Source organism: Pelobates fuscus, chromosome 4 (genome assembly GCF_036172605.1).
Source record: "Pelobates fuscus isolate aPelFus1 chromosome 4, aPelFus1.pri, whole genome shotgun sequence".
Taxonomy (NCBI): Eukaryota; Metazoa; Chordata; class Amphibia; order Anura; family Pelobatidae; genus Pelobates; species Pelobates fuscus.
The window spans coordinates 65,577,054-65,592,105 of NC_086320.1; the positions used below are offsets into that span (position 1 = coordinate 65,577,054).

The 15,052-nt window shown below is 41.5% G+C and overlaps 1 protein-coding gene across 3 annotated transcripts in view; it reads right to left on the minus strand.

Annotated features, from left to right (window-relative positions):
* Positions 1-262: 262 nt before the first annotated feature.
* Positions 263-15,052, minus strand: part of SLC26A7 (solute carrier family 26 member 7) — a 64,725-nt gene continuing 49,935 nt past the window's right edge. For all 3 annotated transcript variants that reach the window (XM_063451260.1, XM_063451259.1, XM_063451262.1), the window contains 5 exons: positions 11,787-11,835; positions 5,555-5,646; positions 3,892-3,946; positions 3,713-3,813; positions 263-1,684 (listed from right to left, as the gene is read on the minus strand). In XM_063451260.1, coding sequence (XP_063307330.1) covers positions 1,640-1,684; positions 3,713-3,813; positions 3,892-3,946; positions 5,555-5,646; positions 11,787-11,835 — 342 coding nt within the window. In that variant the 3' untranslated portion in view covers positions 263-1,639. The remainder of the gene's footprint in view (positions 1,685-3,712; positions 3,814-3,891; positions 3,947-5,554; positions 5,647-11,786; positions 11,836-15,052) is intronic.

Here is a 15,052-nt window from a genome sequence, read left to right on the forward strand (position 1 = left end):
TGCTTTCCACCCATACAATGACGTCACAGGTATTGTACACGTCTGAGACGTCCTTTTTTTGGTGTGGGCTAATGATCTATGATCATTGAACATGATCTATGGCGTTTTTTGCCATATTTGTTTTGTAATTCTTTTACAGTTTTCAGTTTTTTCTTAATTCGTATTTGTTTCAATGTATTGTTTATTTTGTTCAACTTTTTTTTTTTTTAGAACATTCTATAAATCCATACATGGATAAAATCAACACACAGTAAGTACTCAGTAGTCTTATTTACTATTTTACTAATTGAATAATTAATTGTTTAATTGTATGATTGTACACTTTTTCGCTGCCTATAAATTGTGGGTTGGTTGTGGTGTGACGTCGTTTGACAAAGACTCCTGTGTGGGTCAAAATGTCGTGGTGTTCACCTTCTTCCAATAAAAGTGCCTTTTGCGCATTGGAGTGCCTGGATCATGTTTCTTCTACTTGTACCTTTGTGTATCTGGTCGGGTATTTGTAGCTTTTCTCCATATGCACAGCTGGAACAACAGCTCCTTGTACAGAAAACTCCTGCTGTCCTACTAGTCCACCAGCTCACCCTTTCCCTTCATTCCTCTACCTATTTCTGCTATCTCCATGTCCCAGTCACTCGGCTAAGACTGAGACTCAGCTGAATGACATGAAAATATATGTGCATGAGTTGCATGCAGTTCATGATGGATGCACCCAAACTGTATAAAGTGATCGCTTAATGCAGCTCTCTAATATCCATCTCTGTCTCTTGTGCAGTCATAATTCTCCACTATTCAGCTCTGAATGCCACATCCTTGAACTCAAGCATGTATAGTAACTATTTTCATATTTTTTTGTCAATAAAATAATAGTAAAAAATTCTAAGGGTGAGAAGTATCTTATTGCGGAGCCAATGCGAGATTAGATTAGTTGTTTACACTTATACCCCAGCGTCCTGCACCATTGTACGTGTGTCTGTTTGCAGATTTGGCACCTAATAATATAAAAAATGTCTGGGGCAAAGGAGTCCATAAAGGGAAATCTGCCGCTATTTATTTGAGTGCCTTTACACTCATTTACTTTTGTAAATTTAAACTCTTTTACTTTGTCTACAGTGCAATTCCAACTGCATTTACCCACTCTATATCAATTATTATCTATATCAATTATGTTCCTCAAACGTGGACTGCATCTCAACTATTGTTTCTCGCTGCATTGTATACTACAATGATGAAATTTTGGAAAGAACCTAGGAGAAGCCACCTTTTTCGTGTTAAGAATTTCATGTTTCACTGTTCACATTGGTGAGCAGATAATTAATTAATATCCACTAAACTAAGGCACCTATTTAGCACTTTTTCACTATTGCATATACTTGTGTTTTTGTTTGCACAATACCTCTAAAAAAGACAGTGCCAGTTTTAACATCACATGATGAATACTGTCTCTGATGTTTCAAAACAAAATCAGATGTTCCTCTTCATTAGAACAGTTTAGCCGAGGAAATGTCCATCAGAGGTGCATTTTCCTTGATACCACATCACCTAATACTGGAAAGGTTTACAGTGGCATAACCAAACAATATTTACTAAGAAGCTATCCATAGCCGATAGCAGTAGTGTTTAAACACCTATTGCAATCCTTCTACAAATCAGATGTTTCAAGTGCTTCCAATCTAGTTGTCTGTCTCTGAAATTAAGAAAAAAAAAAGAATGAAAAAAATGATTGATGTATCATTGATATTTATAGAAAAAAAGTAACATTTAAAGCTAAATAGATTAAAATATGAGAGTTAATTTACTTTTGAAGTCCTTGGGGCATGGAAGGCATAACAGAAAAAAAAATACATGTCAAGGTGACACTCAAAAACCAAGAAAATAAAATAATGAAAGGTATTGTATATGGCAATATAAATAAACAAGAATGAAGCAGACAAATCTTAAGCATATTATGCTTAAGCATCTCATACCATAAGCGTATTTTGTGTTGGTTCATATTACATTTGCCCCAAAACAAAAGCCCTATATAACACAATGATATCACAAGGCTGGTTTACTACATTTAAAACTCTCGAATCATGAATGGTACAAGTGTGAGAAAGATCGGTAATTCCCTCGCTTGAACAAAATAGACCTGGGGCTGTTAGGTAGAACAGCCAGGGACTGTACGTCATTACACGCCTGAAACAAACTGTGTAGAACATTTTTAGCAGACAACTCCTTGCCGCCTCTGTCATGTGCATTCATTGGAATTAATTGCTAAGCAAACACATGGGCTAGAGACTTTAAATGACCTCCAATTCATAGGTATGAATACGTACTGAAAGCATGAAATGCATAATATGTGCCAAGAGGATATGAGAGCTCTGTGATGCAAATATATTAGTGCAGATCAATATCCTCTATTCATTTTACTTTTTCACACAATGGCTGTAGCCATAGTAGGTATCTTTAAACCATGGATTGATGTCAACTTTTTAGTCCTGGATCAATTTCCATTCTTTTTTTCAACAGGATTATTGTTACTTAGGGTTAGAAGCAGTGTCAAAGTTTGGCACTGGCTGTTATGGTAAGTAAGAAACAAGTAAGAAATATTCAATGTCCCACATGAGAAGCCCAAGTTGTCTTCTTTACACGTGGTTTGCCATATCATGGCCTGGTGTTGTACCCCAGATATGACACTGGATGGTTAAAGGGACATTCCAGGCACCCAGACCACTTCTGCCCATTGGAGTGGTTTGGGTGCCAACTCCCACTACTCTTAACCCTGCAAGTGTAATTATTGCAGTTTTTAATAAACTGCAATAATTACCTTGCAGGGTTAACTCTACCTCTAGTGGCTGTCTACTAGACAGCCACTAGAGGGCACTTCCTGGTTTTTAGCACGGGAAACCTGTGCTAGAGCTTCGCTGGACGTCCTCACGCTGTGTGAGGACCTCCAGTGTCGCTCATTTCCCCATAGGAAATCATTGAAATGCATTTTCAATGCTTTCCTATGGGGAGCGCTAATGCGCATGCGCAGCATTGGCGCTAATGCGCATGCACGGCATTGCTGCGCATGCGCATTAGGCCGGTAGGCGGGATCAGTGTCGCCCACTGGCCGACGCAATCAGAGGGAGGAGCGGCGCGGAGGAAGAAGCAGCGACGAGGGACATCGTCGCTGCCTCAGGTAAGTGACTAAAGGGGTTTTCACCCCTTCAGCAACCGGGGATTGGGGGGTGGGAGGGAGAGGGGACCTGCAGTGCCAGGAAAACGGATTGTTTTCCTGGCACTGGAGTTTCCCTTTAAGACAAATAAGAATTTAAGTCCACAATAGCTTAATGTGGAAAGTCACCATTTGAATGGATATATATTATTTAATAAAAACCAACCCTGAAGTATGAATATTTTATAATAATCCTTATAACCACCCATTTCTTTGAAATGCTTTGGATTTGAGATTTGTGCTCAATGCTTCTCTATGAACTGGAAAAATCCTCTAAGTCAGCCATGCTTTCCATTTAGCTACTCTGGCCTTAAATCTGAAACTCACTTTTAATTCTCATGTTAGGGGACCCTGTATATTTTGTAATATGCAATGAATATATGTTCAAATATATTTCTAAACTAACTAGTTATAATCAAATGACATCTTACATAACTCTTAGTGTCTGTGTAACACATTCTTCACAAATGTCTATAATTTAAACACATATTAAAACATGAATGTTTAACTCACCTCTTTCGACGTAAAGGCAATAAGTGCAGATTTTACAGAGTCAAAAAAAAGCTGATTTTTAATATTGAATCCACTGTACTGGAGAGCGTCTACTAGGGAAACTAAATTAAAAAAGAAATTGTTGTCACTCAATAAATCGAAGCATTACCTTTTTGCTTCATATCATTACAGGTACCTACCATCACAGCTTGCCAAGAGAACGTTGGTGCCCTGATTGGGTAATTCCATGCAAATCTGCAGGAGAAGCATAGTTACATAGGTTGAAAAGAGACATGTGTCCATCAAGTTCAGCCTTCTCACATCTTTTTTGCTGTTGATCCAAAAGCTAAACAATCCATCTCAAGCAGGATCAAGCAGAAACAACCCATCTCGTTACTAACACTGTAATGCACATAAAGCCAGAGGAAGGATCAAATGGAATCTGAAGCCTTATAATGTTTTATTGATAATTACTAATAACCCAAATACAGTTATTTACAGAAAATACGTTTGTCTGACTGGTCTTTATACAAAGCAATTTTGTAACTGGCAATCGCTTCTTGAAACCCTTGTTTTATGTTGTCTGTACATTTGTAAGGTTGTGCTCACACCGATATTTTGCAGATGAAAGGGATGATTGTTCTCATTAATCAGGGACGGACTGACAACTCACAGGGCCCACTGGCATTAGGAGGTCAAAGAATGTTTTGTCTACTACTACTTCTTTGTGTGGCACTCACACAGATATTAAGAGTTTTTGCTGCCCAGCACCCAGAATGGCTGGGTGAGAGACAAAGGAGCTGTAGTGGGTGCTGGAAGGGATAGGGGCGGTGGTGGGTGCAGGGGAGGTAGGTGTGGAAGTGGAAGTAGGGACGGCTATAGGCTGCAGCGGGTGCAGTGGAGGCGTACATACTGAAGTTGGTGCCGGGGAGGTATGGGTGCTGTTGTGGGTGCATTTGATCGATTGAATGCTGATGTATGTGAACGGGAGGGATTGGGCTACAGGGGGCATAGGATCTGTGGTGGGAGCAGGGGAGGCAAAAAGGGTGAAGTGGATGCAGGGGAGCAGAAGGCACAGGGAGCACTTAAGGTACTTAAACCATCTATTTAGGTACCTGAGTAGTAAGGAGCAAGGGTTTAAAGGGGTGGCATAAGATCTTTAGTGGGTGCACTGATGTAAAGGGGCTGTAGTAAGTGCAGGGAGTGATAGGGCTGTTGTGGGTGCACAGAGGAATAGATGCTGTTGTTGCAGGGGGCACAGGATCTGTAGTGGGTGCAGGGGTCCTCTACCAAAAACAGCAAGAAAACAAACTACTTACGCTTGTTATTTTCAGGACTTTAGGTTTCCTTTAAGAAAACATGTATAGCTCACTTAATCCAGTCATGCATAGTACTTTGAATGAAAGTGCTTTTGCTTGTGTAAGCTCACTGGCAGGGCCCTTCAGATATTGAATGCAGCCATTTAGCAACTAAAGAACAAAATACAAGCTTTTGTATAAAGCCCTGCCACTGCCGAACTATAACTAAGATCACCCTCAGCCATCCACAGCGAGCAGGGATTACTCACCACCAAACTGTAAGGATTAAAAAAAACTTTTTCAATATTCAGGTATAAATAGCTGCTCTAAAAATGATCAGCTTTAGCCGCTGCTTTGCTATTTTAGCCCACGTTTTGCCATTCAGGCTGCTATTTACTACAATTTGGTATTTAGCTAATAAGCCCCTATAATTACCAATACATCAATATCATTCTCATATTTCAATTTCACAACAGCACAAGAGGTATTATTTTACAACCCAGCTGACACTGAAAGCTGATACTGGGATGGGAAGCCAGCCACTTATAACGATCTATTTAAGTACCTGTGCAAGGGTAGCAGCTCCGGTAAAATCAAAAAATGTGATTCCACTGCAGTCTATGACTAAGGTGCTGATGTCATCACTGGAGACGTCTCCTGGAGATTAAATACAATTATTTTCCATATTACAATAATGAGCTAAATTCTGCCCTTTTGGTTTAGATCACGTTATACTTTTTTGAGCGATGTGATACAAAACTAGAGTCCTCCAGTCTCCCAGGCACCTCACAGATCGCATCTCAAATGTGGGGTTTATAAATTCGAAATAGAAGTATCAAATGTATCCATATTTGAATTACAATGACTGTTTAGTTAAGCATGCTAGCTTACATTCTCAAACAGTCATTGTAATTCAAATATGGACACAATTGATATTAATAAGGAGGAAGAGTTGCTTCCACGTTGGAGATATGATGTGCAAGGGGCAGATCCATGATATGCCTTGAATATTTGGCATGGGAGTAAGAACAAATTATTGATCTTATTGTCCCTCATAAAACGTACAGATCTCAATTAGGGTGGTCCTACACATATGGAGCATACAGTGGGTTTGACAGACAGAGGCTGCTGGAGTTGTGCAGTGTGACATTTATCCCTGCATCCTCCATCAGTATGACCTGTATAGCATGATAGAACATTCAGAGAGCAATAACATGTAGAAACGGGGACGGCATTCAGGTATTAGCTACCATCGTCTTGTAAAAAAGCTTGACAAAGGTCACATCGTGTGACCAAAACTTTGTCAAGTGCTTATATGTTCCATTAAAGCCCGTTTTACACTGAACCTCGTGCCTGGACTTTCCTATGTTTTACCGAGAACATTCAGAGAAATGCAGGCTCTGTTTCCAATGACTCCTTTGTCAATGATGTGTTATGAGTCTCATGGGCACTAGTGAGTTATTAATGTAGTTATTAATGAGTCCCATCTCACCCTGCAGTTACTTACAAACATGTACAGGGACATCATACCTACTCCTACCACTTTGGCAGCTTGGTCAACCTCAGATACTGCAGTCCACCAGGATATATCCCAGTGGACCTGTCCAAGCCTGGAGAGCATTGAGAGCACAGGCCACCAGCCTATGTACAAATACAAACACAGTGACAGAAGAACAAAGGTTCTCCATCCATGATTCCTGCTTTCTACGTCAATCCTGCCATAACAGAGATTCCCTGTATTTTAACTTTCATTAGATCTGTTTGACACTGCAACTCCCATCTTTTTTGACAGCCCTTCAATGTTACAGGTCCCTGCTAGCCCTCTAATGGACATGGGTGACTAGAGGACGCTTGGTTTCTGTCAAACTGCCCAAAAGCATTCTTAACAAACTTGCTAATTATTTGTATGCATTATGCTGGAATGTATGTTGCCTGGTAATAATCAGGCCTAACTTTGAAGCAAGACAAGATTCTGTTCTCTGAAATAATACTTGGAAAAATATGAAAAAAATCCACAAGGTTTTAGAGCAAAAACAAACCCCCTGGGCATAAAACCATGAATTTCTTAAAATGCCTTTACAAACGAATGCATGTAGTCATTTATAATAGGTGAATATCTGTATCTTGTATCTATGGAAATTATCTCCAATAAATAATATTGATATAACCTTTACTTAAAACACCTGACAAAGTTATGCAATGATTGAACCTGACTTGGAACTCGGGATTAATTAAAAGAGTTTCAAGGTCATGCAGTTGTATAATATTTTGCAAATAAATCCCAATATGACATAGTTCAAAGTCCTAATACAGGCAACTCATTTCAGGCTTTCAAAATTAGGTTCCATGGAAACATTAAACTGAATCATTTGCTTACAACAACCCTTACTGTAGGAATTTTCAAATGGGTTTCAAAAGAATTACAATCTTAAATAGGCAATCATACTAAGATTGTTATGAGGTTCAGGCATACAAGTACAGATGTCAACATTACTACATAGTGATAGCATAGTGGGTTACAGTACTCAGTCTATCTATCAACTTAATATTGCTACTACAGATGTGGACACTATATAATTTATATACTAAGTTAATATTATAATATATTAAATGACAAAATAATTAAAGGGTTACTCCAACCACCATCACCACTTCAGTGATTTGAAAACTCTTCCGGACAGCCAAGTGTCAATTCTGGGACTATTTTACATCTGTTGTCAACTCTCCCAAAATCCCTCCCCCCTCCCTGTTTTGATATGCTTCTCTATGAGAAGCCTGTAACTGGACTGCGCGTGGCTCCTGCTGACATCAGACGAAGGCAGCCTGGATTAAAGGTGTGAAGAAAGTAACCTCGTCACTGGCTTTTGGAGGGGCCTGCTGGCCAGCCTCTTGCCTCGGGACTATGGGCCCTGCAAAATACCTTACCCAGTGCACTTTAAAAGGCTCTGTTCATGTGAAGTATGTACTTTTGTACTCCAGACAGAGAGACCGACCGTGAGCCCTAATTCTCTGGAACTGTTTTGGGCATGGGACCATGTGCACGGTGGGTAAAAAAGAGACTTCCAGGAATTTCCTGAACCCCTTCTCTGATCTAGGTGATTTTTGGATATGTTGTTCACCCAGATCAGGGCTATCAGGGGATATGTTGTGTTTTGGGGTACTTATGGGACTTTGCAAATATGTGTGTTTTTCTGCCTGGGGATAAGGTGAGTTACAGGCAGGGCCGGCCTTAGGGGTGTGCGAGCTGTGCGGCCGCACAGGGCGCCATGGTGCAGGGGGCGCCCTGCGGCCGCATAGCTCACACGGCATGTCTGTTAGCCGCAATGCTAACAAGACATTTGCCTTGGGCGGCATTTTCCAGGGGGCGGCAAAAAAAGCCGCCCCCAAATGCCCAAGGCAAATGTCTTGTTAGCCTTGCGGCTAACAGACATGCTGGGCGGTCGGGCGGCGCTGGCGGGCGGCTGGCGAGGGAGCACTTCCTCTGAGCTGTATGCTCAGCTCCCTCGCGCGCCGCAGAGTGAGGCTGGGAGCCGGAATATAACGTCATATTCCGGCTCCCAGCCTCGCTCTGCGGCGCGCGAGGGAGCTGAGCAAACAGCTCAGAGGAAGTGCTCCCTCGCCAGCCGCCCGCCCAGCCCAGCAGCCACTGGACCACCAGGGAGGAAGAGACCCCCCCCCCCCAGCATTCCCAAAGGTAAGGAGGCTGGGGGGGGGGGGGGTGTCTAAATAAATGTTAAAAAATGTGTTAATGTGGGTGAGTGTGTGTGTGTGTCTGTCTGTTAGTGTGTGTGTGTGTGTGTGTGTGTGTGTGTTAGTGTGTGTCTGTGTCTGTTAGTGTGTGTGTGTATGTTAGTGTGTCTGTGTCTGTTAGTGTGTGTCTGTGTCTGTTAGTGTGTGTGTATGTTAGTGTGTGTGTGTCTGTTAGTGTGTGTGTGTGTATGTTAGTGTGTGTGTGTATGTTAGTGTGTGTGTGTATGTTAGTGTGTGTCTGTGTATGTTAGTGTGTGTCTGTGTCTGTTAGTGTGTTTGTCTGTTAGTGAGTGTGTGTGTCTGACTGTGTGTGTGTGTGTGTGGCTGTCTGCCTGTGTGTGTGTGTTTGCCTGTGTGTGTGTGTGAGACTGTCTGCGCGTGTGTGTGTGTGACTGTCTGCGCGTGTGTGTGACTGTCTGCGCGTGTGTGTGACTGTCTGCGTGTGTGTGTGACAGGGTGTGTGGGAAGGGGTAAGGAGTGGGGGAGGGGGGACGGGAAGGGGGGGCGCTGTGAAGATTTTTGCACAGGGCGCCCAAATGCCTAGGGCCGGCCCTGGTTACAGGGAGTGGAGACGGTCGGTGTCACTCCCCAGCAGCAGTGTGCAGCACAGGGAGTGGAGACAGCCAGTCTCCCTCCCCAGCGGCAGCTGGATATACCAGAAGGGGTGACAGCTGGTCCCTCTCCCCAACTACAGAGAGATAGCCCTCCCATTTACAAGGAGCAGATAAAAGGTCCAGAGTTCATTTCAAGTGTGCTATTTGCATTTGGAATCTGTTGCGGTCAACTCTCAATATGAGATCCAAAGAGCTGCCTCCATGGAAATTAAACTGTATTTGTGTGGTCTGCGTGCCATTCACCTAATAATGTGCATGCAGACCTGAGCTATCTGGGGATGTGTTACATGTCTGTGTTTAATGCATAAAAAGTAACTTTATATATTTTAACCCCTTAAGGACACATGACGTGTGTGACATGTCATGATTCCCTTTTATTCCAGAAGTTTGGTCCTTAAGGGGTTAAAACATAATCCTGTATTTAGGTCCCCACATGTGTAATGGAGTTTTGTCTTTGACCTGGGAGATAATTGGATTACTTCTCCAATTATCTCCAGGGCAGAAGGGAGGAAGCCAGGATGCATTGTGGGGATGTTTTACTTTTACTGTTTGAGCCAGATTAAAATACTGCCAGCCAGGGGGAACAAAAGATACTTTTACTAACTTTTGAACCCCTGGTCTGATTCATGCCATTTTTTAATATGTTGTTCCCCTTAATGGATTGATTGTGGATATGTATTTTTATGTGAATGTGATGTATGGTTTTAAAGTTACAGAGTATGTGTGGAAACTGTATTTTTACTGTATGTAATAAATTATGTTAACTGCTTATCTGAGGGGAGGGGATGTGTGGGTTGTTTTACTACTTGATTGGTTGTTTTATGCCTCCCCCTGGGTGTGTCCTGTATGTGCACAACTGTAATAAAAAGCAGGCTGGGTGTTCCAGACCTCAGATTCTGCTTGACTCTCAAACCGATGTGTCGTCTCGTTTTTGGGGGAATTGGATTGTGTGCTGACTGCCAGGAGTGTAAGCGGATTATATGCTTTTCCTGTTCGGCTGATTCCAGGGTTCGTGTGTTTCCAGTTCGGGAGTTTCCAGAATTCGTACAGTTTGCAGTTCGGGAGATTGGTGATTGCTGTAGCTGCTGGTCTATGGAAAAGGGGGATATCGCCTAAACTGGGTTTTATCCTCTGGTAAGTGAAACGGTCCGTTACAGACGGCGCTTCACAGTGCAGATGGACAATGACCCGAAGCATACTGCAAAAGCAACCAAAGAGGTTTTTAAGGGAAAGAAGTGGAATGTTATGCAATGGTCAAGTCAATCACCTGACCTGAATCCGACTGAGCATGCATTTCACTTGATGAAGACAAAACTGAAGGGAAAATGCCCCAAGAACAAGCAGGAGCTAAAGACAGTTGCAGTAGAGGCCTGGCAGAGCATCACCAGGGATAAAACCCAGCGTCTGGTGATGTCTATGAATTCCAGACTTCAGGCTGTAATTGACTGCAAAGGATTTGCAACCAAGTATTAAAAAGTGAAGGTTTGCTTTATGACTGTTAATCTGTCCCATTACTTTTGGTCCCTTAAAACGTGGGAGGCACATATACAAACTGTTGTAATTCCTACACCATTCACCTCATTTGGATGTAAATACCCTCAAATTAAAGCTGAAAGTCTGCAGTTAAAGCACATATTGTTTGTTTCATTTCAAACCCATTGTGTTGGTGTATAGAGCCAAAAAGATTAGAATTGTGTTGATGTCCCAATATTTATGGACCTGACTGTATATTTTTTGTTTAAATGGGGGATTATTAAGAATGCCCAATCGTCCATTAAAAAGCAAATGGTGAAAAAGGGTTTGACCAATTAGTTAAGATTAATTAAGATTATAATATAATATGTAAGCATTTCAGCAGGATTATTTTAGTGTTTGTTAGCTTTTAAGTAAATGCTGAAAAAAGTAACCAGGTGAAGCATTAACTATTGAACTATCTGGCATACTCTCGAGCAACGAAAATAACTTGCTAACTCTGCCCAAATCCCACCTCGGAAAACTAAAAGATAATAATTTAATTTTTTACTTATAATAAAATATGCCAGGTGATTTTCTAAGAAATCTTTTCTAGGAATATAAATCGTAATGCAAGCTATGTGGTTGCGGCAATTGCTTTCATTTAATCTAATTTTATCTTTCTATGTCCACTTTGTGCAATCTCCCAAATGTGTACCAATATCGAATATGTTAGTAATGTGTAAATGATTGTAATTATTTAAAAAAATATATATATAAAACAAACACACCTTTCTTTACTGTCAAAGGGTCAACTCAACATATAATACTGAAAGTAATACTGAACTCTCTAAAAAAATAAATCAGTTCTGCGAGTATAAAAGATCTCAAGTTTAACATTATGGAATAAAATACCCATTTTTGAAAACCATGAGTTTAATTAATTTATTTGAATTGAGTCAGACAAACAATGTATCTTACCAGCACAGTCTCCATTAGTCACTGGGCTCAGTAAAGGGGTTTCCTTGTGCTAAAACACAAATCATACATCGAGATAGTGTAAGCGTGATAATCAATATCGAGATGATATAAACAGATAAATACTACTAAATAATTTTAGTTTTCCACCACTAACAAACTGGACTCTTGTGGAAGATTGAGCAGGGCCGGCCGGCCGTCCATTGGCAGCAATGGGGCATTTTGCCGCCCCTGTACACTGTAAAGTGGCTGAGGTGGAGCATGGGCCGCCTATGCATAAATATACATATATAGAGAGAGATTACCGCTACATATATATATGCAGTTCTGCTACCTTGTCCTGTGGAGAGGGGGCCCAGAAGTCTGATGTTCCCCTCCTGCAGCTTCCTGTCATCTCCTCTCGTAACACCGCAAGAGCGTTGCCGTGTGTTGCCATGGCAACGATCAGGCCTTCATTACGTGCCGCACGGAGCGTTGCCATAGGAACCCGTAGCAATGGTCAGTCAGCTCATGACAAGAGATGACAGGAAGCTGCAGGAAGGAAACATCAGACTTATGGGCCCCCTCTCCACAGGACAGAGCAAAATGTGCCACTGAACCACCATGAAACTACTCTCTCCCTCCCTGACCACAGGTAAGAGGCAGGGAGGGGGGAATACACTAAATCATACTTAAAAAAAAATAAAAAATAATCACCCCTCACAAGACACTGCATCCACTACACACACACTGCATCCACTACACACACTACACACAGACACTGCATCCACTACGCACGCTACATGTACTACACACAGGCACTGCATCCACTACATGCACTACACACAGACACTGTATCCACCACACACACACTACATGTACTACACGCAGGCACTGCATCCACTACACACACTACACACAGACACTGCATCCACTACGCACGCTACATGTACTACACACAGGCTATGCATCCACTACATGCACTACACACAGACACTGTTTCCACTACACACACTACATGCACTACACACAGACACTGCATCCACTACATGCACTACACACAGACACTGCATCCACTACACACCCTACATGCAGTACACACAAACACTGCATCCACTAAACACACCAGATGCACTACACACAGACACTGCATCCACTATGCACACTACATGCACTACACACAGGCACTGCATCCACTACATGCACTACACACAGACACTGCATCCACTACACACAATGCATGCATCCAGTACACTTTACACAATACACAAACACAGACACTGCACACACTACACTGCTTCAACTACACAAACACAGACAATGCACCCACTACACAGACACTGCACCCACTACACAATAAATACAGTAAATCATACTTTAAAAAAATAAACACTCCTCACAAGACACTGCGTCCACTACACACAGACACTGCATCCAACACTGTACACACTGCTACAACTACAAAAACGCAGACAATGCACCCACTACCCAGACACTGCACCCACTACACAAACACTGACACTGCACCCACAACACAATATTTACTACAAAGAAACTGCAAGCACAACACTGCATCCACACATACACTGCATCCACACACTCTCTGTATCCACTATACACATGCATTCAATGCATTCACTATACACACTGCGTACAATACACACACTGCATCTCCTGGATGTGCGTGAGGTTTGGAGGGGTGGGGGGCAGCATTTGATCCTTGGACCCAGGCAGCAGAATGTCTTGGCCCGGCCCTGAGTTTGAGCCACAGTTACAGTGAAGTGCCTCACACAAACCTCTACTGCAATGTTTGTCCTGGCTTATTTTTATCTGCATTGGATTATAATGCCATTTGTGAAATCTTTAGTAAAGAAAATGAATTAAAATGGAGAAAAATTAATGAATAATGAAATGAAGAAAATGGGGCGTCCCATGAAAAAATTTAAACACAAGTTATAGGTGCTTTTAAATATTTTCTTCGATGGCATACATTCCAGAGAAGTGACAGTTCTTATTTTTTTTTTTGTTGTTTTGTTTTATTTCTCTCCCTATGTCAAAAGTGTAATCCAATCATGGACCTCTGCTCACTGTGCCTAGAGGGGTATCAGCTACAGTTTACTGACAAAGCCCAATGACGGCCAAAATGATTGTTTTTCATATATTTCCTTTGTATTGCATGATATTTTCTTTTGACATGATAATACTCCATGCAGATCTGTACTATGATCTCTTTGATTTCTTTTTTTTCTACATGCCATATATGATATTGAGTTTGATCCAGCGGAATTATTAGTATAATTTTTCTTTTTCTCTATGTTTTGATATACAGGGAGTGCAGAATTATTAGGCAAGTTGTATTTTTGAGGATTAATTTTATTATTGAAAAACAACCATGTTCTCAATGAACCCAAAAAACTCATTAATATCAAAGCTGAATATTTTTGGAAGTAGTTTTTAGTTTGTTTTTAGTTTTAGCTATTTTAGGGGGATATCTGTGTGTGCAGGTGACTATTACTGTGCATAATTATTAGGCAACTTAACAAAAAACAAATATATACCCATTTCAATTATTTATTTTTACCAGTGAAACCAATATAACATCTCAACATTCACAAATATACATTTCTGACATTCAAAAACAAAACAAAAACAAATCAGTGACCAATATAGCCACCTTTCTTTGCAATGACACTCAAGCCTGCCATCCATGGATTCTGTCAGTGTTTTGATCTGTTCACCATCAACATTGCGTGCAGAAGCAACCACAGCCTCCCAGACACTGTTCAGAGAGGTGTATTGTTTTCCCTCCATGTAAATCTCACATTTGATGATGGACCACAGGTTCTCAATGGGGTTCAGATCAGGTGAATAAGGAGGCCATGTCATTAGATTTTCTTCTTTTATACCCTTTCTTGCCAGCCATGCTGTGGAGTACTTGGACGCGTGTGATGGAGCATTGTCCTGCATGAAAATCATGTTTTTCTTGAAGGATGCAGACTTCTTCCTGTACCACTGCTTGAAGAAGGTGTCTTCCAGAAACTGGCAGTAGGACTGGGAGTTGAGCTTGACTCCATCCTCAACCTGAAAAGGCCCCACAAGCTCATCTTTGATGATACCAGCCCAAACCAGTACTCCACCTCCACCTTGCTGGCGTCTGAGTCGGACTGCAGCTCTCTGCCCTTTACCAATCCAGCCACGGGCCCATCCATCTGGCCCATCAAGACTCACTCTCATTTCATCAGTCCATAAAACCTTAGAAAAATCAGTCTTGAGATATTTCTTGGCCCAGT